A 22041-nucleotide genomic window follows, 5' to 3' on the forward strand; every position below is an offset into this window, starting at 1 on the left:
GGAGAGAAATGCAAGAGAGGAGAAAAAGGACAACACGTAACGAGCAATGATACAGATCAGGGGTGAAGATTAACCCAGGTATTTCTACAGAGATGGAGGCGGGAAGGGAAGGTCAAAGTTCAGATTCATCAACTAACTGTTACCCCTTTGTTTGTTAAAAATACAGGCACTAAACTTTAATGGGCAAAGAGTACTTTCTAGAACTTACATATTTTAGTTTCTATCTAAGATGTAATCAATTGCCATAAATTTCCTTCATATAAAAATGTTTTTTTATTAAAAATTACTATAGAAAATAGGAGATGAAAAGACAGACGTGGTTCCTGAGTAAGCTGATTCTAGTGGAAACCAGACATTAAACTCCTAAGTGAAAACCAGTGAAGATAAGCCTCAGGGTCTGGGAACCCTACCTAGGAGACAAAGTCAAGGTAAGCTTTTCAAAGGAGGTGATGCTGAACAAAATCTGAAGAGGAGCAGGTGTTCCCAAGCGAAGAATGCTCCAGGAGAGGTAACTGGACAACGTGAGGGTTGCAACCAGCGAATGAGGCCTGCCTGCGGAACCAAAAAACGTTCAGACTGGCAGACGGATGGTCAAGGTAGCGGTGAGTGAAGAGGTGGGACAAGAGACCAAGGCGCTGACCCACAGAGGTCCCCAAGGCGATCAGGGACGGGGAGCAGGGGCAGGCAGGTGCGAAGGTTAAGGATCAGAAAGAGAGTAGCCTGAGCATCCCTGTCTGTAGGCACCTCGTGGAGCGAGTGTCTGAGTCTGGATGCCAGTGATTGGGTACTGGGCGACCCTCGGAAGGGTTCGCGGGCTCGTGGGGCGAAGGCCAGGGGCTACTACAACCCCCACCGCGCTCGTACGTGGCTCGGTTGATCGCCAGTGTCCGCACCGATCTAGAGCTCCCGTAGGGACAGGCTAGAAAGTTTCCGGGCCCAGCCGATCACTATGGCAGGGTGGGGTGGCGGGGCTGAGGTTGTCGAACGACTCTTGCGCCTCCAGATTTCTGAGGGAGCCCAGCAGTCCATCCAGGCCACCGCGCTGCCGCGCGTCTCCGCCAGGCCCTGGGCTGCAGGGGAACCAACCTGGCCCGGGGCTCAGCCCCGTCCCTCGGTCGCTGAGTCTGCGCGGGGACCCCAGGGTGGCTCTGCAGGGCAGGGCGGGGCGCTGCCGGCGCACCGAGGCTGGGCGGCCGCGGCCCAGGGGCGGGGGCGGGTGATGCGGAAGTGGCGAGCGGGCGGGCGGGCGGACCGGCGCGGCTCCAGGACAGCAAAGCTCGGCCCCACCGCCTGGCCGGGGCTCCCGGGCGCAGCCACGCGGGCGCACAGCAGAAGGGTAAGTCCAGGCTGCCGCGCGCTCCTCTCCGCGCCCGCGGGGCACCTGCCAGCGGCGGGCTGGGGACTGAAGCGGTGCGGGCGCGCGGGAGGGGTCAGCGTCCGGCTCTTCCAGGTGCCCGAGCTCAGGGTGGGGAACGCCCAAGGCAGGACGCGCCCCGCCGTTGTGGGGGCCTCCAAGATGCCTCCTATGTCTTGATCAGAGAGGGGTGCCCCGCACCAGCAGCCTTGGTCCAGAAGGCATCCGAGGAGCCCGGAGGCGCGGGCGGCGGAGTCCGCACCGCTGCCAGGGGCGCCAGCTCTCCTGCTTCTCTCCCTTCCTCTGGCCTTCGCGGAGGATGGGCAGCGCCCGGCTTGGGCCATGGAGGGAAAGCCCCGATTCCCCCTAGAATTCTGTACGTTCCGATCCCCCTTCCCCGGGCAGCCCTCCCCTCATCCTTTCCAGTAAGAGAATGAGGTTTAAGGTTCATCTCTCCCTGGATCTTAAGACAATGGCAAGAATTCGGGCAGAGAGTGGTTAGGAAGATGGTGTCAGGCGAGGCGCCGGCTGTCCTTTTAGTTGCAGCGGAGAAAAGAAGCTGCTGACCCTCCTAAGCGAGAAGAACCACGGACGTGATACTTCTTCGACGAGTTTCTCTACAGCCTTCCCCCGAACATCAGAAGGAAACAATCGAGAATCTAAAAGTGGAGGGAAAGTGAGACCAGTGTGACCGTGTTGCGGGATAGGAGACGGTGAACACCTGCGCGGCCCGGGCGCGCAGTTGTCTCTGTGGCCCCGGAGGCCCCGGATCTGGCCCTGGGGACCTGGGGCGGAGGGGACTTCCCTGCCTTCGCCTCCACCCTGCGCCCATCAGAGCGGGGATGAGGGCGGGGGCTCCTCCATCCTGAGGAGCGGTCGGAGAGGCAGACCCTAAACCAGCGCTCCGGGCCGGGGAGGGAGTTGGGGTAGTTCAGTGGGCTGGGCCAGGAGGCGCGGCCAAGCCGCCCCGGGCGGCACCTGCGGGGACGATCTTGAGAGCAGAGCCGAGCTGGGGCTCCCTGCGCGCCCAGAGCGGGGATGAGTGACCAGGACCAGTAAGGACGAGGGCGGGGTCGATGAAGAAAGCTAGAGTCTCCCGGGAGAGGCAGCCAGGCCCAGAGCAGGGTTATAGAGTTGGATACTGGGGCTCCCAGCAAGTCAAGGGAAGCCTTGGGAAACCACCCTTTTTTTAACCCTGGGGTTTCCCCACCTGCGCCTTGGCCTTACACCACCGTGCCCCCAGAGGAAGCCGAGGGAAGCGTCTTTCTGCCCGCATCTGCCGCCCTGGAGTCTCAGCTCGTCTCCCCTGGAGGGGGAGGGGCTTAAGGTCTCGCTGGGCGCCGGGCACCCATGGCTTCTCCAGGAGTTTGGTGTGGAGTTTGCGGGAAACGTCTGAATCAAATTCAGGAGGTGCAAGGGCTTGCTGATCCGGCAGTGCTGGGGGCTGCAGAGCCTCCTCCCCTAGGGGGTCCCTGGGACCCACAGTGTTCAGGCTTCTTGTGGCTGGCTCCTGGGAGTTCAGGAGTTGCGGGGCCTGTGCACCTCCGGAGATGCTCCTGGGCTGCCCCTTCCCCTATGATAGGGCCTTCCTCAGGTCCTCAGCAGGCCACTCCTCCTTTGATGTTTCCATGGAAGCTGATGTATGCTCATCCTGCCTTCCCCCATCTTTCAGGGCTCTAATCCACAAGGCTAGTCTGGGGATTGCAAACCTGCACAGCTGTTGAGGACTCAGGGCAGACCCCCTGACCAACCTGCATCCTGATGGGATGTCAAGTCCTCCCAGCAGCCACGAGGGGTGTATGTGTGTGTGTGTGTGTGTGTGTGTGTGTAGTTGCTCAGTTGTGTCCAACTCTTTGTGACCCCATGGACTATAGCCCACCAGGCTCCTCTGTCCAGGGGATTCTTCAGGCAGGAATACTGGAGTGGGTTGCCATGCCCTCCTCCAGGGGATCTTCCCCACCCAGAGATAGGACCTGTTATTCTAGAGCAAAGTATTGCAGGCAGATTCTTTACCTCGTGAGCCACTTTCCTGGTGGGGGAGGGATGTAGAATGGACTTTCTCAGGGCTATGCTTCTGGGACCCCCTGGGAATCTGAGTGACTGCTTCTATCAGGACGGAAGTAGGAATGGAGCGCAATGGCACTGAAATTCAGAACTCCTGGCATTGGGATAGCTTGCATCAGGTCTAAGTCTATCTCCAGGCAGGAAACAGCCTCTTTGGCGAGCTGATGCTGAGCCTGGTCCTGATGCCCCTGGATGCAGGCAAACTTGTGGCTGAAGCTCCCTATGTGGCTTGCTGGGCAGACCCTCTCTTGGCCATGGCCAGGCTTTTGGTGGGAGGCCCTCTACAGAGCCCTTCCCTGTGCTGCCAGAAGGCGCTGCACCTTACTGCCAAGAGGTCAGAGTTTGTGTTGTAGAGCAGTGCAGCCGGTCTTGCCCTGACTTCCTCCTTGCCCTGGGCAGAGAAATCGACCTTCCTGGCTTCCCAGTTCACCACCTCTGGCACAGCTGCAGGCCGGACCATGTGTGGGGGTCATCAGGGAAGTTTGCCTTGCCCTCTGTCGGCAGAACTTTCCTCGGTCCACCTTCTCGCAGCGAGAATGACCTGCTGCTGTGACCGTCGCCCGTCTGTTCTAGGACCCAGGCCTTTGGGAGGCGTGGGGATGCAACAGACACAAATTGGATGAAGCTCTCCAACGCTGTAAATCACACAATGGACGATGACTGCCAGCGGGCTTGAGGGTTGGGGGATGAGCTACAGGATGAGAGATGGAGCATTTGGTAGGGGGGGAACAAATTTGATTTTCTCCCCATCCCTTCCCTCCCCCAGCTCATAGTGAGTCAGGTTTCCGAGTTGTCCGGTCTGGCCACTTTCATTTCCCCTAGGGCTGGGTGGAGGCTAGTGCAGAAAGGGGAACCGAGCCACCCATCTTCTGAGACCGGGGGGCAGGGCTGGGTGCTCTCCCATCTTCTCTGTCCCAGCCCAGTGCTGGGCACTGCTCTGGGGAGAGGCCCACAGACGAGAATCCTTAGCAGCGTGGAGGTGGCACTTAGCTGCCACAACCCAGAAAGGTGTTGGGCAGGGAATTTCAGGGGACATTCTGAAGTAGGCTTGGATGATGGTGTGTGTGTGTGTGTGTGTGTGTGTGTGTGTGTATCCCAGTGCAGGCCAGGAAGCCCACCAAGACTTGTGTACTCCCAGAAGCCTTTGTTTCCAGCAACAGTTCAGCCTGTGGTTGGGTGGATTTAGCTGTCAGAAGGTTCTTCAGCAAGGAGGTAGTCTGTCGCAGGGGAGGCTGTCTTGGTCTTGACTTGAACCCTAGTCTTTCTGCCACACGGGGGTATTTCTCATCCCCACCCCACTGAGTGTTTACATCAGCCACCCAGATACCTCATTTCCTTCAGTCATCCCTTCCCGGACAGGCCTGCCCACCTTAGACCCTCACTGCCTCACAGCGCTCACAGCTTTCCTCTTGGGTCTGGTCTCACCTTTGAGTCAGAGGAGGATCCTGGGGAGGGCAGGGTTGGTTGGGGTGGCAGCAGGGTGGGGCTGGGGCGATAAACAGCTAGAGGACAGACGCTTCCAACATCTGGCTGGCCTTCCTTAGGTCCTACTTTGGTCCAGTAAATGCAGGTGCCCAGGAAGGGAGAGTGGTGAGGAAGAAAGACCCGAAGTCACTCCTGCCCTTGAAGAGGTTGCCCACTGACCTGGAAAGTAAGCGAGGCGTCTGGGTTGGGGAGGCTGTGCAGGGCGGAAGAGGAGCCCCACTTGTCTCAGTGGAGGAGAGTCCAGGGCAGCCTGTGGCACTCTGGAGAGGGAGCTGTGAGTGTTGGAGGACCCAGCCCGGAGGGCTAGTGTTGGCACCCTTGTTCCAGGAAGCACGACTTCTGCGAAAGACCCCGGCCCACCCCACCCCTATGCCACCGTCGTGGCCATGCCCTCTCCATCACTTGTGGAGCATCTTCTACAGGGGACGGGTGAACCAAGGAAGTGGGAGAGGAGCATGGTGCCTGCGCAGTGTGTGTCCTCTTACACACACAAGTGCATGCCCACCTAACTCACATGTGCTCAGAAACCTAGGGCCCAGGGTGGGAGGCAGCCTCATTTCTCGTCGTGGCTCAGCCCTTTGTTCCTTCCTTGCCCATCGACAGAGTCTCCTCTGAGTCTCAGCCCGGGGGTTTATGATGGCCCCGTCCCTTCTGTCGCTGACCCTGGGTTCACAGGTGAGGGGCAAATGCAGGGGAGAAACCTTGCAGGAGTGGAGCAGAGTGAAAGCAGGCTCAGGACAGTGAAGAGAAGTTTCAGTCTGGGGTCTGGAGGGGGGCTGGCAGGTGCAGTGGAGGAGGCAGAGATTCCCTGTGACCAGCTGGCCTCTGACTAGGAAGGCAAGTCTGTGGCCTGGGGTGGGGGGTGGCACTCGCTCTGGTGGGGACCCTATCTGTGTGGATCCCACAGCAAACATAAGGTGCTGCTGAATGAATGCATGGTTGGTGGAGGAACCAGAGTCTAGGAAATTGCTGCCTTGAAAAGCAGAAGTTCTAAGTTTTGTGGCCGCTGTCCTTGCCAGCGATTCAGGCAGTAGATGGAGTTGGCTCATGGGATTTCTTTCAAGATGTCCAGGTCGGAGGAGGGTGGGAAGCTTCATCCCTGAGGGAAACCAAGGAAGGAAGGAAGCTCTGAGGACTGGGTGTGGAAACCCCTCCCTGACTCACAGCTTCTGCCTTGTCTTAGCGGGGTTTCTTGGAAGTTGGTTTGGTGAGGGAGAGGGAGGGGAACAGGGGAAGCAGGAAGAAAGCTAAGCAAGGATGTGGGCTCAGCAGAGACTGGCTTCAGCTAGAGCCTGTGGGGACCCCGGAGTGCACATTTGCTCTGCCTGAAGCAAGGGGACCGGCCCTTTGTCCCTGTGTGTCACTGACTGTAGGCTCTCCCCCGCAGAGTGGAGGGGTGGCCTGGCCCTGGAGTGGGGCAGCTGAGGGCAGTTCTCCGGCAAAGGGCAGCTCCGTGCTGTGCTTGGACTCACAGCAGCTGGGGAACTGCTGCCCCGCCGGGCACAGGACGTCTGGGTGGGACACCCACAGTGTCCACTCCAGCTGTGTACCCCTCCTTCCTTTCCCTCAAACAAAGCCCAGACACAGGGCCCTTGTGACAGGAAAGCTGATGCTTGGAGAGGAGAACTGACTTAAGCATCTGGACAGGCTGGAGCGACTCTGGCCTCCTGTGCTGGGAGGAAGGGGGAGTCCTATGGGCCATGGCTCGGCCCTCTGATGTGCACTGACTGCCCCCTGCTCTCTCCGGCAGACGCCTGTGCCATGAACCAGCCGGCCCCCGCCACCCTGCTTCCGCCCCGGCGCGTGCGGCTGAAGCCCTGGCTGGTGGCCCAGGTCAACAGCTGCCAGTACCCCGGGCTTCAGTGGGTCAATGGGGAAAAGAAATTGTTTTACATCCCCTGGCGCCATGCCACGCGGCACGGCCCTAGCCATGATGGAGATAACACCATCTTCAAGGTAAGCCCTGGGCCTCTGAAGGCCCTTCCCTAGAAAAGGGCTCCCCCCTACATCAGACTGGCCACTCTTCCAGCTGCCTTGTGGCCAGCGACCCCAGGCCGGGGCTAAGGGCTGCAGGCATCACTGCTGGGCAACATTTCTAACCCTATCCCTGGAGCAAGGTGAGGACTGAGGGGCCCCAGGAGACCTTTGGGTAACTTCGCCCCCTCTTCCTCTTTGTACTTTTTCATCACACGTGAGCGCCTGTCCAGGATGCACATTTGGTGTACACATGCGCTTAAAGGACCACAGAATTCCCCCATAATCTTAATACTATGAATATTTTTTTGCTTGTATTATCAGTTTTCTCCATGTGTATATGAAGTGCAAAGATGGAATCAAGCTATAGATTCTATTTTGTGACCTGCATTTTCCACCCAACATCAGGACCGGCTTCCCCATTCCAACAAATGCCACATTCAGATGCCACTGAATGTTCCACCGGAGCAGGGAGCACAGTTTAGTCACCAACTCCCAGATTTTGAACACCTTAGGTTGTTTTCAGTGTCTCCATGTTGAAGATCACACTGCCATGGACACCCTCTAAACTCTTATCCTTGCCACATCTCAAATGGTTTCCTTTGGGATTAGTTCCTAGAGTTAAACACTTCTGGGTCGAAGAGAATGCTTATTTTTAAAGTTTTGGCCATGTATCGCTTAGTTTTTGCACTTAGTGTTTGTCTTTTCAAGGTTCCTTTCAAATCCATTTCTCATTTTTGAATACGTAACATGGTCACATAATTCAACATTTAAAAAAGTGTAAAATGCAAAAAGTCTCCCAAATGGGAGACAGTCTCCCAGACACCCAACCTCCTCCTTTGGGACAGTTCGTATTCTCAGTTTCTTGTTTATCCTTCCTGAGGGATTTTTGTATATATGCAAGCAAATATGTGCCTATCCTTTCCCCTGCTGCTGCTGCTAAGTCACTTCAGTCGTGTCCAACTCTGTGCGACCCCATAGATGGCAGCCCACCAGGCTCCCACGTCCCTGGGATTCTCCAGGCAAGAACACTGGAGTGGGTTGCCATTTCCTTCTCCAATGCATGAAAGTGAAAAGTGAAAGTGAAGTCACTCAGTCGTGTCCGACTCTTCGAGACCCCATGGACTGCAGCCTACCAGGCTCCTCCATCCATGGGATTTTCCAGGCAAGAGTACTGGAGTAGGGTGCCATTGCTTTCTCTGATCCTTTCCCCTACTTTTGACAAAAATGGTAGATGCTTCTGCACCTCATTTTTTGAAGATTACAACATGTCAGTATATAAAAAACTTCCTCCTTTTTTTTTCTTGTTGCCTAATATTCCATTTTATGGGTTGGCTATAATTTAACCAGCCCCCATTGATGGACATTTAGATAATTGAGAGTCGTTTTCTTTTAGAAACAGAGCTGCAATGCATAAACTTATATGTGCAAGCTTTTGTGTGGATGCATCTTTGTCTGTCGGATAAATTCCCAGAAGTCAAATTACTGGGTTAAAGGATGGAAATGTGTAATCCTGAGATCAACCAAATTACCTTCCAAAATAACAGTACTGGGAGTTCCCTGGTGATCTAGTGGTTAGGACTCCAGCACTTTTACCGCCATGGCCCGATTCAATCTCTGGTTAGGGAGCTGAGATCCCGCAAGCCACATGGTGAGGCACCTCCCCACAAAAAAAAATTGTTATCATAATAATACCAGCAGCCCAAGTGTACAGAGTCCATCCCAAGGGGAGACACAGTTCAGAGAGCTTTATGGGCATTAAGCCTGAGTCTCCACCACCACATTGTGAGGCAGATGCTGTGATGGGGAGACCAAAACAAAGAGAGGCAAAGTGACACGGCCCTGGCACACAGGTGGCGGTGGCAGATTCTGATCCAAAGCCAGTTCTTCTCCAGACCCCTCTTATCCACCATGTTATCCCATCTCCTTAGAGATTATACCTGTTTGCCACCTTAAGAGCAGTGAATATGATGCCTTTCAAAGCATCTAGAATTCCTTTAGCTTGTTGGAGCCTTAAGAGACTGGCCTCCTAATTCCCACTTTGCAGATGGGTGCTGGGCTCAGCCTGTGTGATAGTCTCATCCACAGCAGTGACTCCTCCCAGCCCAGAGGGGCTGGCTTCAGTGAGAGGCGTGGTTCTCTGTGGTGTCTGTCTTGTCTTCCTGCCCTAGGCCTGGGCCAAGGAGACAGGGAAGTACACTGAGGGGGTGGACGAGGCCGATCCGGCCAAGTGGAAGGCCAACCTTCGCTGTGCCCTGAACAAGAGCCGTGACTTCCGCCTCATCTATGACGGGCCCCGGGACATGCCGCCTCAGCCCTACAAGATCTACGAGGTCTGCTCCAATGGCCCGGCTCCCGCAGGTATCCTGCCTGGCTGAATGTGGGCCACCTAGGGGGCTATGCACGGAGGCCTGGGGCAACCTCCAGCGTGCAGTGGTTGGGGACGTGCCGCTCAGGCAGAAACCCAGGGCTCCCAGAAGTGGATCACTGGTGAGGCTAGGAGCGGCTTGGCATGGACCAGGCCCCTCCCCGCCAGGTTTGATTTCCTCCCCCTATCCTGGTTCTTGGCTCCAGTGAATGTAGGTCGGGTGACCCAGGGAGGGGAGCGCCGTGGGGTCAGGGGCGGTGTCCCCAGTGATTGCTGGTGGCTGTGTGGCCTTTCCCTCTGTGTTTGGGCAGCTCTGGGCAGGAGAGAAGCCACCCGGAGCCCTGAAGGCCTTCCTCCCTCTCCCCCACTGACTCCCTTCCGGTCTTTCATTTCTGTCTCCCTCTGCAGAGTCACAGCCCAGTGAGGATAACGCTGAGGAGGAAGAAGAGGAAGAGGTGAGCTTGGGGGCGCACTTGGCAGCCTGTGCCGCCGCCCTGGGCCTTGCTAGGCCTGGCTGCTTGTCCCAATCCGCTGCAGGGCTGGGCAGTTCCACTCCTCTGGAGCCTGCTGCCGTTTCTGCAGCCCTTCTCTGAGTTTCTTCTCTTGGGATTCTGGGGACAGGAACAAAGTCACCACCTTGAACCTCCCTGGGACTCTGTTGGTAGAAAACATGCTCACGCATGGTCTCAGCCTCAGTAGTTGGGGCTTAGTAGGTATTCCCACCTGCAGAAGCAGAAACTGGGGCACCAAGAGCCTACTGACATGCCTTGGATGGCCGAGCTGGGCCTGAGGGTCTGGCCTCGCCTAAGCTGAAGACCAGGGAGTTGCCTTGTGGGTCTCATTCTTTAGCATCGGATCAGTTTAATAACCTGTCCTCCCTTCTCTCTCTGGCCTCCTCGTTCCTCCTTTGCCTGTGTCTTCTCTTCAGCTCCAGAAGATGTTACCAGGCCTGACCATCACAGGTGGGGCTGGGAGGTGGTGTGGTTGGGGGTCTAGTATAAGGAGGAGCTGCGGGGACCACAGGTACCTGGGAGGGGGCTGAAGGGAGGCTGAGGGATGGCCCAGGGCTGGGAGTAGGTGAGCCTGCAGGCAGTTCCTAGAAGTGACATTAAAATTTTGTCCACTCCCACCTTCTATAGAAGCAGTGCAGCCCGGCCCTGCCATGGCACCCTATTCTTTACCCAAAGAGGATGTCAAGTGGCCACCCACTCTCCAGCCGCCTGTGGTGTTGGCCCCCCCTGCTCCAGGCCCCAACCTGCTGGTCCCTGCTCCTGGCAACGCTGCTGACTTTGGGGAGGTGTTTTCTGAGGTCCTGCCGAGCTCACATCCGCAGCCTGGGCCCCTGTCTACCAGCCTGCCCCCCGCAGGCGAACAACTCCTGCCTGACCTGTTGATCAGCCCCCACATGCTGCCTCGTAAGAACCCACGGGAGTGGGGTGGAGGGCGGGCAGGGAGGAGCAGCTGGGAGGGTGGAGGATGATGAGGAGAAGAAGAAAAATGCCCATACCAGTCCCTGCTTGGCTGGGAGGGAAGTGGGGACTGACGATGGCCTGGCTGCAGGGCAGAGAGGGCAGAGATCAGTGGGTGGCAGAATGCGGAGACATGGGGCTCATGGGTGGGGCGGGCCTGCCTCTCTGCCCTGCAGTGACTGACCTGGAGATCAAGTTCCAATACCGGGGGCGGCCACCTCGGGCTCTCACCATCAGCAATCCTCAAGGCTGCCGGCTCTTCTACAGCCAACTGGAGGCCACCCAGGAGCAGGTGGAGCTCTTTGGCCCGGTGAGCCTGGAGCAAGTGCGCTTCCCCAGCCCTGAGGACATCCCCAGTGAGAAGCAGCGTTTTTATACCAACCAGCTGCTGGACGTCCTGGACCGTGGGCTCATCCTTCAGCTACAAGGCCAGGATCTGTATGCCATCCGCCTGTGCCAGTGCAAGGTGTTCTGGAGTGGGCCCTGTGCCTCAGCCCATGGCTCGCACCCCAACCCCATCCAGCGGGAGGTCAAGACCAAGCTCTTCAGCCTGGAGGACTTTCTCAATGGTGAGGGCCCCACCTCGTGTTCCTCTGGGTCTCTTTTCACCCAGGGGCCTGGTGCCCGCCTCTGACTAAGGGTCTTGCTCTCAATGCAGAGCTCATCCTATTCCAGAAGGGCCAGACCAACACCCCACCTCCATTTGAGATCTTCTTCTGCTTCGGGGAGGAGTGGCCTGACTGCAAACCTCGGGAGAAGAAGCTCATCACTGTACAGGTATACTCCCATCATCAACCTCCTGAACTCTGCTTTGAATATTGGGGAATCCTGGGCCCTTGCCCCAGGGTGGAGGGGCAGGGCTGTCTGGGTAGGGTGAATTCAGCAGTCAGTGTTAAATAAGGACCGGCACTGCTCACACATAAGCTGCCTTTTCACAAAGTAGAAATTGGTGCCCCTTCTTCTGGCGGATGTGAACTACCACCTGCCCCTGGTGGATCCCCTCATGCATAACTCGATTGGACAGCCCTGCCGATCCAGACGGTTCACCCTGTCCTGTCTCCTCTTCACCCGCTTAGGTGGTACCTGTAGCAGCCCGTCTGTTGCTGGAGATGTTCTCAGGGGAGCTTTCTTGGTCAGCTGATAGCATCCGGCTACAGATCTCAAACCCAGACCTCAAAGACCGCATGGTGGAACAGTTCAAGGAGCTCCATCACATCTGGCTGTCTCAGCAGCATCTGCAGCCTGTGGCCCAAACCCCTGCCATGCCAGGCCTCAGTGCTGCACAGGGACCCTGGCCCATGCACCCAGTTGGCATGCAGTAAGGAGGCTGCATGTAGTGACTGGCCCAGGTTTCCTGGGTGGCTGTGCGGAGATGTGGAGGGCGAAAGTTCCTGGGGGCACCTGATGAGCAGCAGGGTCCTATCTTGGGGTCTCCAGAAGCGGATCTGGGTCATGAAGAGGGAAAAGAGGCCTGAGATCCAGGTTCTCCTCAGAAGCTGAGGGAAGCTGGAAGCCAGTTTTGCTTTGAGGACTCTGTCTTCCTGCATATGTCTCTCCTGGACTGGTTCTGGGGGAACTTGGCCATCAGCATCAGTGTGGAGGGAAGGAACTCCGCCAACTCAGGGGGCCTAGTTGTACAGAGGGAGTTGCCCCAGAGCAGTCCCTTCTTGTGGCTGCCTCATTTCTTCTGGCAAGAAGAGCCAAGAGCTGGGGGTCAGACCTCCCTGGCAGGTCCTCTGCAGGGCATGGGCCTGATTTTGGAGTTCCCTAGCTTTGGTGTTGATCCCCTGGGAGAGGAAATGGCAGCCTACTCCAGTATTCTTGCCTGGAAAATCCCATGGACAGAGGAGCCTGCTGGGCTACAATCCATGGGTTCACAGTCAGACATGACTGAGCGACTGAGTGCGCGTCTGCACACGCACACGCGCGTGCACACACACACACACACACACACAGAGCTTGAGCCTCATTTCCTCACAACATCCAGAGACAGATTAAGTATTACACCAGATACTAAGTCTGGCAGCTACCTCCCTTGAGAAGCTAAGAACCTGGGATAGAAAGGGGACATTTATGTATTTTTGGATTAATAAATATTAAAAACAGACTCAGTTATTATTTTTCAGCACCAGTTGCTCCCATGCTGTTTCACTGGACCGTATTTCTCCTGCCAGCTAGCTCTCTTTACCCCAGCACCTGCCCTCCTGCTCTGGGGCTGTTGACACAGGGAGGGCCTGCCTTCCAGGCTGATGAGTCAGTGGGGCCTTCACAAGCACTCAGCTGGCTGGCTTTGCTTTCCAGGAGGAAGCCAGCTGAAGCAAGGGTGTGGACTTTTAAATGTGTGCAGAGTCTAAGATCCTGTCCAAATCAATTTTCCCATAATGGTGAAAAGGGGCTGGATCTCAACTAAGGACCATTACTATCTGTTAGCCTCATGTATATTCATATGCTATTAAATATATTAGGACAATGCATACAAATTGGGAGCTCATTGTTTGAATCTGGCTTATAGATGTAATTTTCTGACCTGAACAATTTTGCTGTTATCTTTTTATTATAGAATATTTTTAACATCTATGAAAGTAGGGAGAATGGTATAAAATTCCCACGTAGTAGCTTCAATAATTATCAATTCATAGTCTTTCTCATCTAAGTTCCCAACACTACAGTGGATAAGCTTGTGCATGTTTATGTCTTCTTATTACTTTTGCCAGTTTATCTTTAGGATGAATCCACAGAAATGGGATTTCTGGATCAAAGGATAAAAATGGGTCTAATTTTAAATATTTGCAAAATCTAGATAAATCTCTGAGTGTAGCTGTTTCCCCACAATCTCAACAAGATTATGCCAATTTTTTTGATTTTTGCCAATCTAATAGGTGAGAAATAGTATCTCTACCATTTCTCATGAACAAGGATGAGTATCTTCATATGGTTAAGTGGCCTGTGCAGATTTTAGTGATTAAAAAAAAAAATAATCTTAGAATAGTTTTAGATTTACAGGAAAGTAGCTAATAGAGTCAGAGAAGGCAATGGCAACCCACTCCAGTACTCTTGCCTGGAAAATCCCATGGACGGAGGAGCCTGGTGGGCTGCAGTCCATGGGGTCGCAAAGAGTCGGACACAACTGAGCGACTTCACTTTCACTTTTCACTTTCATGCATTGGAGAAGGAAATGGCAACCCTCTCCAGTGTTCTTGCCTGGAGAATCCCCAGGGATGGGGGAGCCTGGTGGGCTGCCGTCTATGGGGTCGCAGAGTCGGACACGACTGAAGCGACTTAGCAGCAGCAGCAGCTAATAGAGTCCTATACGACTCACACTCAGTTCCCCCAATTGTTGACATCTTACACTACACCTTACATCACTATGGAACATTTGTCACAACTAATGAAACAAAATGAATACATCATTATTAACTAAATTCCACTCTTTATTCAGAGTTCATTAGTTTTTAATCTCATACTTTTTCTGTTCTAGCACCCTATCCAAAGGATCACTTTACTTTTAGTGATCGTGTCTCCCTAGCTATCACTGATTTAACTGGTTCCCAGACTTCCCTGGTTTTGAATGACTTGGATGGCTTGGAGGGTACATTTTAGAATGTTTCTCAGTCTGGATTTATCTGATGTCTCTCATGGTTTTTTGCAAGGAAGACACAGAGATGAACTGCCATTCTCACCAGAGTAGATGAAATGATGAAGCAGGCGACCATCCCTGGACTGACTTCTCCAATACTGCAGGCAGTGCAGTGGCTGCTGAGGATCCTCCTTTGGCTTCTACATACATTTTGATTTCTTAACAAAAATGAAAGCAAAAAGCAAAAAACCCCGGCACGCCTGGCCATCATCTCCTGTGGGGTGACTGTGTTGTAGTAGCCAGTGGTAGATGGAGCACTAGCCGCTACACTGCCACCCCTCCCCACTCTGCCGGCCCCACAATAGCAGATACTGAATATCATTAAGTTCCAGAGTTAAAGCCAGGACAACGTGTTGCCATTCACTGCTCTACTAGGCTCCAGTTCCCCTTGGTAGTGGCCTTTGCCCTGGTGGCCTCTGCTAGCATGCAGGTTGGAATCCACAGAATACTGATGCTCATGATGCCGGGGATAAATACACCTCTTTAGCATGCGGTAGTTTCCCTCAGTTCTTCAAGGCTTCTCCTCCCCAAGTTCATCCTTGTATCCAACATTAATACTCCCTTTTAATTCAAGACTCCTTCCTCTTATTCAGCTTTTCACTAACCTGAAGAACTTCTCGTCTTTGTCCAGTAGGAGAGAATATTGATAACTTTCCCCCATTTTTGTCAGAGGGGTGTTCTCACAAGGCAACCTTCTCACTTGCTAGTAATACATCTCACCAAAATTGGACATACCTTGTTGCAAAATCTTGGATATTTAACTTCTCTGGATTTTTGGCTTTCATCCTTGTAAAGCGACTTAGTACCAGGGCTACACAATATGGACACGTACTTTTCATGAGGTGTGGATGCCATTCAAAAGATCCTATCTTATTTACAATACACTATCAAGTTATTGATCTTTATAGAACAGGTACATAAAATTGTAAGTTACTTCTCCTTAGTAAAATCTTGCTGGGAATAGGCCCAATGGGTGATTTGTGTTTCACACAATCATGACTAAAATCTCTTGGCTAAGTCAGTCATGGAAATAAGGGAACAGCTCCGTGGGAACTTTCTGACAGGTTAATTCAGGTGTAAGACTCATTCTACTTCCACTAGACAATGTCAAGCAGGAAGACAGTATCATATTAGGATACCTGATCCCAAACAGTAAACTGGTCCTTTTAAACTGAAATATAGGTGGGTATCCTTGCTGTGACACAAGTTGTTAGCAAGACTATTTGTATTAAGTAGTCTAAACAATCTGACACTGGAGAGTACAGTGAGAACCATTAATAACAGTTCTGGTTTTCAATACTGTAGCTGTGGAGATGTTCTTGATATATACTAAGATATATATTCCAAAGGCTACTTTTTCGTGGCCGGGGAGTCGTATTAGGCCTTCCACATTTTTCAGTCCCAGATACAACTTTCTGTGATAAAAGCCAAATTCCTTAAACAGACTAAAGTCAATGGGTCATTGTAAGGACCTAAGGCTGAATTAGGCTTCAAAATTTTGTTTAGCCAGAAAATGAGCAGGATGACTAAGGTAAGGTGCTGATCCCCAGAATTTGATTATCTTATTCCAAATACTGTTCCATACTCAAGTTTTTTTTCTCCACTTGGTAACACTGCCTCTTTAGAGAATAAAACTCAGAGCTGATATTATGCAGAGAGGTTTGTTTCAAGGACTCCAAATGCTAGATGCAACTTTGTGGTCAAGGTTATTAGCTCTAAGCCCAATTACTAACATACTCTTTGATCTCATTTACATAAAGCTCAGGAAAATGCAAACCACTCCACAATGACAGGAGAGCAGTGGTCACCTGAGTGTAGGAGAGGATGGGAAGAGGCATGAAGAAACTTTTGGGAAAAGAACTTATGTTCATTGTCTTTATGGTTTCATGTGCGTACCCTATGTTAAAGCTTACCAACTGTATACCTTAAACACATGCAGCTTATTTTATGTCAATGACTCTTCATTACAGAGCTCTTTTTTTTTTTAAGATTGACTATTCAGTAGTTAGGAAACAATCTACTTGGATGGCCACTGCAAAAAGAACACACTACATTTTGTTTAACATGCCAAGTGACCCATTCTCCTACCCATTGAGGCCATACGGGAGGACAGAATGTAGCAGGAGTTTTAGGGTAAGCTGGAAGAATGAAAGACGCAGAGCGAGCCACTCCCCTGAAATATGAAGGGTCTGGGCAGTGGGCGGGACCTGGCTTTCAACCTCCGTACCCAGACATCTATTAGAGAACAACTAAGACTATTCACTCAGGCAGTCACCAGCTGTACCATCTCAGATTTATGAGGCAGTGAAAGGAAGGAAAAACAAACACTGATTAAATTTTAAAAATTTATTGTTTTTTTTCTTTCTTTCTTTCGTTGCTGTTGATTTGTTCTTGAGATGGCAATACCACCAGACAGGACATGTCCTCGTGTCCAGTGCCTGTGTAGGGCTACAATTCCTTTAAAGCATCCAGGGCTTGCTTCAGCTTTCCTCTCCTGCCTCACCCCCCATGAAGTCAAATAATTTCCACATTTTTTTAGTAATACAGTTAGCCCTGTAAACACTTTTTTCCATTCTCCCACCTTCTGTTTTCCTCTCTCAAGTCTCTGGGTAAAAAATTAACGAAAAAGGAAAAAAAAAAAGTATTTGTATCCCACTCACCCTAATTTTGGCTTTTCTCTCCAAAGATGACTGGACTTAAAAGAGACTGAACAGGGTCAGAGTTGGGGTATACATGAATTTTGGCCCTGGCAGGTCCTAATATCATTGATGTGATCATGATAAAAAGCAGAACAGGCTCCTTGCTTACCTCTCCTTATGTGAACAACTCTAAAGGTGAGAATAAACAGCTGGGACCAGACACGAGTTGGGACACGAGGTAAAAGAGGAAGGGGAAAGGAAAAGAAGAGAGGGGAGGAGAGAATGAAAGGACAAAACAAAAGAAAACCTTAAGAGATGATCCTGACCCTTTCCTTCCAATTGCAGCTATTTAATTCATTTGAATCCCCATCTTCCCTAAGTAAATGTTTCTGTTTCACAGAAAGTTTTGTAATTTTATTTTTCTGTGTGCACACATGCGTGCTAGCATGTGTGTGTGTAGGTGCTTGTATGTAAGTGTGCATGTCATTTGCTACCAGGAGAATGTTTCAATTGTAGTTTCAGTTTAGTTTTCCTTTTTTTTTTTTCTTTTTTATTTCTTTAAAATTATTTTTCCTTTTAGAAACAAGTTCACCAGGAAACCAGCTCCCCTCCCACCACACCGGACAGGCCACAGCCATCTCTCTAAACAGCGCTGATTCTCCCTCACATCCCCAAACAGGAACTCCTCAGGGTGGCCTTGGAAGGCTGGAGTCTCTCCCTGTCTGGCGGGATGCCCTGGTGGCAGGTGAAGGCCCCTCTGCCACAGTAGAGGTTTCTGATTGTGGGACACAGTCTGGTTTTTGTTTTCTTCCTGTCTTCTAATTAAAAAAGACATTCCTGACAAAAGAGAGAAGACAGTCAATTAACTGTGGTCCAGGAGATCCACAAGGCAGAAGTTTCTGTACATGCTCTAGTACCTCACTCTGGCCTCTGATGTAAGAACTTCAGTTTAAAAACAAAGGAAAAGAAGTACTTGGGTTTTTTACCTTGTGATTTTAAAGGAGCTACTGGTTTAATGAAATACTGTCTGTTGTTCTTTTCCAATTCTGAGTGTGCTCAGGGGTAATATGTAGGGGTAAGGAGTAGCCAGCAGATACAGGCTGCCTACTCCAAAACCAAACCCGGAAACCTCCATTTAAGTCTGCTTAAATACTGGGGTTTCATGCAAGATTTTATTTTGAAAGAAAGCTCTGCCTACTAAAAAAAGGTTTAAAAATCATTGATCTAGACTTTATGTAAAGGGTACTATGTAAAAGCTTTAAGTAGAGTGGGTAAAGGTGAAGATTCTGACAACAGAAAAGTGAACTGTGGGTCTATCAATTACTGACTGCGGCATCAAGCAAATTACTTAACATCTTCAAACCTCATTTACAAATTTCCTCATTTGCAAAATGGAAATAATAATAGTAACTAATCCAGAGGACTGTGTGAGGACTATCTTACAGTTAGTACATAATATGCTTTGTACATGATACAAAGTACTTAGGATAGTACCAGACACGCAATCAGCTCCATAAATGTTAGCTACGAATACCCACAGCTACACACAAATAACCCTATGTGCATCAATATTAGCTATTCAGACACTGCAAAACCTGAGAATTCCAAATGATATTACTAATTAAAAAACCAAAGTTTAGAACAATTTCTGGTATGGGTGGCACCGCTGAACAGCATCTTCACCCATAAAGCATTTAATCACAAGAACACCAATGAGAGGGCTGCACATTCATCAAGAATTACCTCCAAGGAGGATAAATTTGGCTTAAGACATCAAAGAGTGGACTTACAGGAGAGCTGCCTTTCTTCTCTCAGTCAGGCACCCCCTCCAAAAAAAAAGAAACAGGCACCCAGATCCCACCACTCAGTCCTTCCCTCCCTCAGCTAAGCTTCTCTGCTTTATTTCAGAATCCGTAAGTCCATGGAGAAAAATGATGATGATCAGGGGCTAGACAAATAGGCTGGCTCCTTTCCTATACCTCCTGCCTCGGTCAAAAGCCTGGCATTTCAGTGTTAAAATGGTAAAAATTAAAAAAAATAAAATAAAATAAAATGATAAAAATTGGTAAGAACAGCCTCTTTGCTCCTCAAATCTGAAAGATAAGTTTTAGGAGGGCAGTGCCATGTATCACGGATTTAAGGCCAGTACTGTTTTCACCAAAATAGCCAGGTTAAAAAGTACTCTCATCTGTCTCCACACATACTTACCATTCTGGAAGTATCTGTAAGAAGAGGAAGGGAGGAATTTTTTAAAAAAGTTATTCTGCAATAGTAACTTTCTTATGGGGGTGAATGGCATCCAAAAACTCCAGCTATAGTACTAGTCCCATGATGGGCATTAAAACCTGTGCCCACCCTCAAGTACTCCTGACAGCCACCACTCACCTGGGTGACAGGCACAGTACGGGAGTGTGAGCTATCGAAACAACCTGGTGAAGTCTCGCAAGGCCCAGCAAACTTGTTTACATTCCTCAGCACTAGAAAAGAAAAGAAAGGTAGGTTGGTCCCTGCCTGATAAGAAAAGTATAATACACTGAAAAGCAACCACAACTTTGAGAGACGCTGAGAACTGTCCCAGCTCTGCTCTTGACCCTACTTTTGATCTTTCTGTAACTCAGGAGTAAATATTAACTACTGTATACGGGAATAATTAAGCTATGTGGCCCTTAAAGAGTGGACTTTGGAGAAAAAATTGCTTAGGTCTAAATCTTGGTTTCATTGTCTTTGAGCAAGTTACCAATCTGCCTCAGTTTCCTCATCCATTATCTACCCCAAGATGCTCTGAGGATTAAATCAGTTCCTGTATGTAAAGTGCTTAGCATAACAGAACGGGAACAAAATAGCATTTGACAAATATAGGCTGCTACAACAATAAAACTTGCTTGTGGCACTTCCCTGGTAGTCCAGTGGAAGACTGCACTTCCACTGTAGGGGGGCAAAGTTTCGATCCCTGATTAGGAAACTAAGATCCCCTATGTTGTGCGGCCAAATAACAGTAGCAATACTTGGTTAATGTCCTTGATAAATCTAAGAAGTCAGAACCCTCAAAGTAAAAAAGCAAGCATATTCATCTAAGGTGATCATTTTAACTCTATGAACTGAGCTAACTTAGGTACCCTGGTTTCCTCATTCTTTTCCAAAAGCAGATTCTGTTTTAAAGCCCAGTTCAGCAAGTAACTCTCAATCAGTCTAGTTGAACAGGCTGCTCAAGATTTCCCACTGTGGGAGGAGAAGGGAGAGGAGAGAGGAAAGGGTTAAGGCATGAACAAAGGGAGGAGGAGGAAGCTGGTCTTGGTCTTCAGGCAAGCACAGAGGTGCCTAGGTGGTATGAATAGCACAATATTCATTTGACCCTGTTTTTTCAAAAGGCTTCCTTTGTCTTAAGACTGTCACCAAAAAACCAGTTGACACCAGCTGCATTCTTTTCTGCCAGTCTTCATAATAGTTTTTGGTAACTGAACATGAGGCTCAGCTAAACAAAGCACATTCAATTAATAATATGCTCACCCTTATGTGGCACTCTCTTTGGCGCTGAAAAAATCAGGGATCACAGCCTATAGCCTAGGATTCAATGTCAGAAGAAAGCTCTCTCCTTCCTGTAATGGTTAAATGTCAGAGCGGGAATCACAAACTGTGATACAGCATAAAAGAAGGTAATGAGAGCTATCACCTTAAGTGCCTACATCTGGATTCCTCAGCTATTTATTATAGGGTCTGAAACATGACTAAGAACTTTGATTTAGATTTCAGGACTTGATTAAACAGAAACTTTCTTCTAGTCTCCCTCCATCCTAAAAATGTAAGGAAATTAAAGAAGATCTTCTAGTTTTATTGAAATTCTGCCATTTGCCCTGTGAATTTAACATGTATCAATAAAAGCATAACATTTCTCTATTTCCAAATCAACACTGACTCTAAGCAGGCAGCCTTGGTGAGTGAACCCCTATCACGCATGCTTCTGAAAGTCATGAAGGAGGAAGATATGTAACTCTAGAAGTCACTGTGTGGTGTGTTACTGATATTATAAGGGACTAAAACAACAGGAAAGAGATAAACTTAGGATAATGTTAGAGACTCAAAATCTTTTGTGATCCTAAAGCCTTACATGTTCTTCAATTCTACCCTTCTTCAGCCAGAGATCCTGGTTAACTATGGAAAAGAAATGACAACTCCATTCTTAGCCTCTTTCATGACACAGGAAAAAGTACTGAAACCCAAATACAAGTACAGGAGAACTGTGGTGAGAAAGGGTGAAATGAGGTATGGTTACAGTCTCTAGAATCAGCTCAGCTTCTGCCCCCAATCCTGTCAGCAACTGCTCTGCTGTCAAGAGTTTTAGTCAATGTTTAACTTAAGTGTCCTTGGTGATTAAGTCCAAAGAAATGGATTTAAAATAAATAAATAAAATAAAAACTTACTTAAAAACTACAACTATTTTCTGTTTTCTGCCTCAGTCCTCCTGGCATTTAACATTTTGGGATTGTTTTAATTTATACCTATTTTTGTTTTAATTTACACCTATTTATTTATATTCATTCATTCAAAATTGCCATTGTTTTTGTAGAATTTTCTGACTTCTAGTCCCACCATCCTAATCCTTATCCTTTATTTATTTACTTTTAAATAATCGAAGTAGAGTTGATTGAAAATGTGGTGTAATTTATCGCTCCCTCAATCCTTTCCCCTTTGGTAATCATAAGTTTGTTTTCTATATCTGTCTGTCGTTGTTTTGTAAATATGTTCATTTGTGTCATATTTTAGATTCCACATGTAAGTAAGATCATAATGTTATTTGTCTTTCTCTTTCTGACTTTCTTTACTCAGTATGATCATCTCTAGCTCCTTCCATGTTGCTGCAAATGGCATTATTTCATTCCTTTTTATGGCTGAGTAGAACTTCATTGTGTATATACACCCCATCTTCATCCACTCATCCGTTGACAGACATTTAGAGGTTGCTTCTGTGACCTGGCTATGGTAAACAGTGTTACTATGAACACTGGGGTACATGTTATCTTTTCAAATTATAGTTTTCTCCAGATACATGCCCA

The 22041-nt window shown here is 49.8% G+C and overlaps 2 protein-coding genes across 6 annotated transcripts in view; one reads left to right on the top strand and one right to left on the bottom strand.

Annotated features, from left to right (window-relative positions):
* The first annotated feature begins 1213 nt into the window (after positions 1 to 1213).
* Positions 1214 to 12825, top strand: IRF5 (interferon regulatory factor 5). 4 transcript variants are annotated; one of them, XM_040259605.1, is made up of 10 exons: positions 1214 to 1336; positions 4963 to 5069; positions 6654 to 6859; positions 9049 to 9238; positions 9654 to 9700; positions 10174 to 10207; positions 10385 to 10660; positions 10891 to 11283; positions 11373 to 11491; positions 11791 to 12825. In XM_040259605.1, exons 3-10 carry the CDS (start codon positions 6665 to 6667, stop codon positions 12034 to 12036), a joined length of 1500 nt encoding a protein of 499 aa, XP_040115539.1. In that variant the 5' UTR covers positions 1214 to 1336; positions 4963 to 5069; positions 6654 to 6664; the 3' UTR covers positions 12037 to 12825. The 4 variants fall into 4 exon arrangements, with proteins under 4 accessions (XP_040115539.1, XP_040115537.1, XP_040115538.1 ...); XM_040259603.1 differs by having other exon boundaries at positions 1239 to 1336; positions 6651 to 6859; XM_040259604.1 differs by lacking the exon at positions 1214 to 1336 and adding an exon at positions 1471 to 2764 and having other exon boundaries at positions 6651 to 6859.
* A 3857-nt stretch (positions 12826 to 16682) lies between these two features.
* TNPO3 (transportin 3) overlaps positions 16683 to 22041 on the bottom strand; it is an 83074-nt gene continuing 77715 nt past the window's right edge. For both annotated transcript variants that reach the window (XM_040259608.1, XM_040259609.1), the window contains exons 22-23: positions 19376 to 19467; positions 16683 to 17827 (exon numbers count right to left, since the gene is read on the bottom strand). In XM_040259608.1, the coding sequence (XP_040115542.1) occupies positions 19407 to 19467 (61 nt within the window). In that variant the 3' untranslated portion in view covers positions 16683 to 17827; positions 19376 to 19406. The remainder of the gene's footprint in view (positions 17828 to 19375; positions 19468 to 22041) is intronic.

Source organism: Oryx dammah, unplaced genomic scaffold (genome assembly GCF_014754425.2).
Source record: "Oryx dammah isolate SB20612 unplaced genomic scaffold, SCBI_Odam_1.1 HiC_scaffold_18, whole genome shotgun sequence".
NCBI lineage: Eukaryota > Metazoa > Chordata > Mammalia > Artiodactyla > Bovidae > Oryx > Oryx dammah.

Excerpts from the sequence above, each read along its gene's own strand:
- IRF5 (XM_040259605.1), top strand. The coding sequence starts at position 6,665 with ATGAACCAGCCGGCCCCCGCCACCCTGCTTCCGCCCCGGCGCGTGCGG. Across the intron at positions 6,860-9,048 it reads GAGATAACACCATCTTCAAG|GCCTGGGCCAAGGAGACAGG; the intron begins GTAAGCCCTGGG and ends TTCCTGCCCTAG. Across the intron at positions 11,492-11,790 it reads AGAAGCTCATCACTGTACAG|GTGGTACCTGTAGCAGCCCG; the intron begins GTATACTCCCAT and ends TCACCCGCTTAG.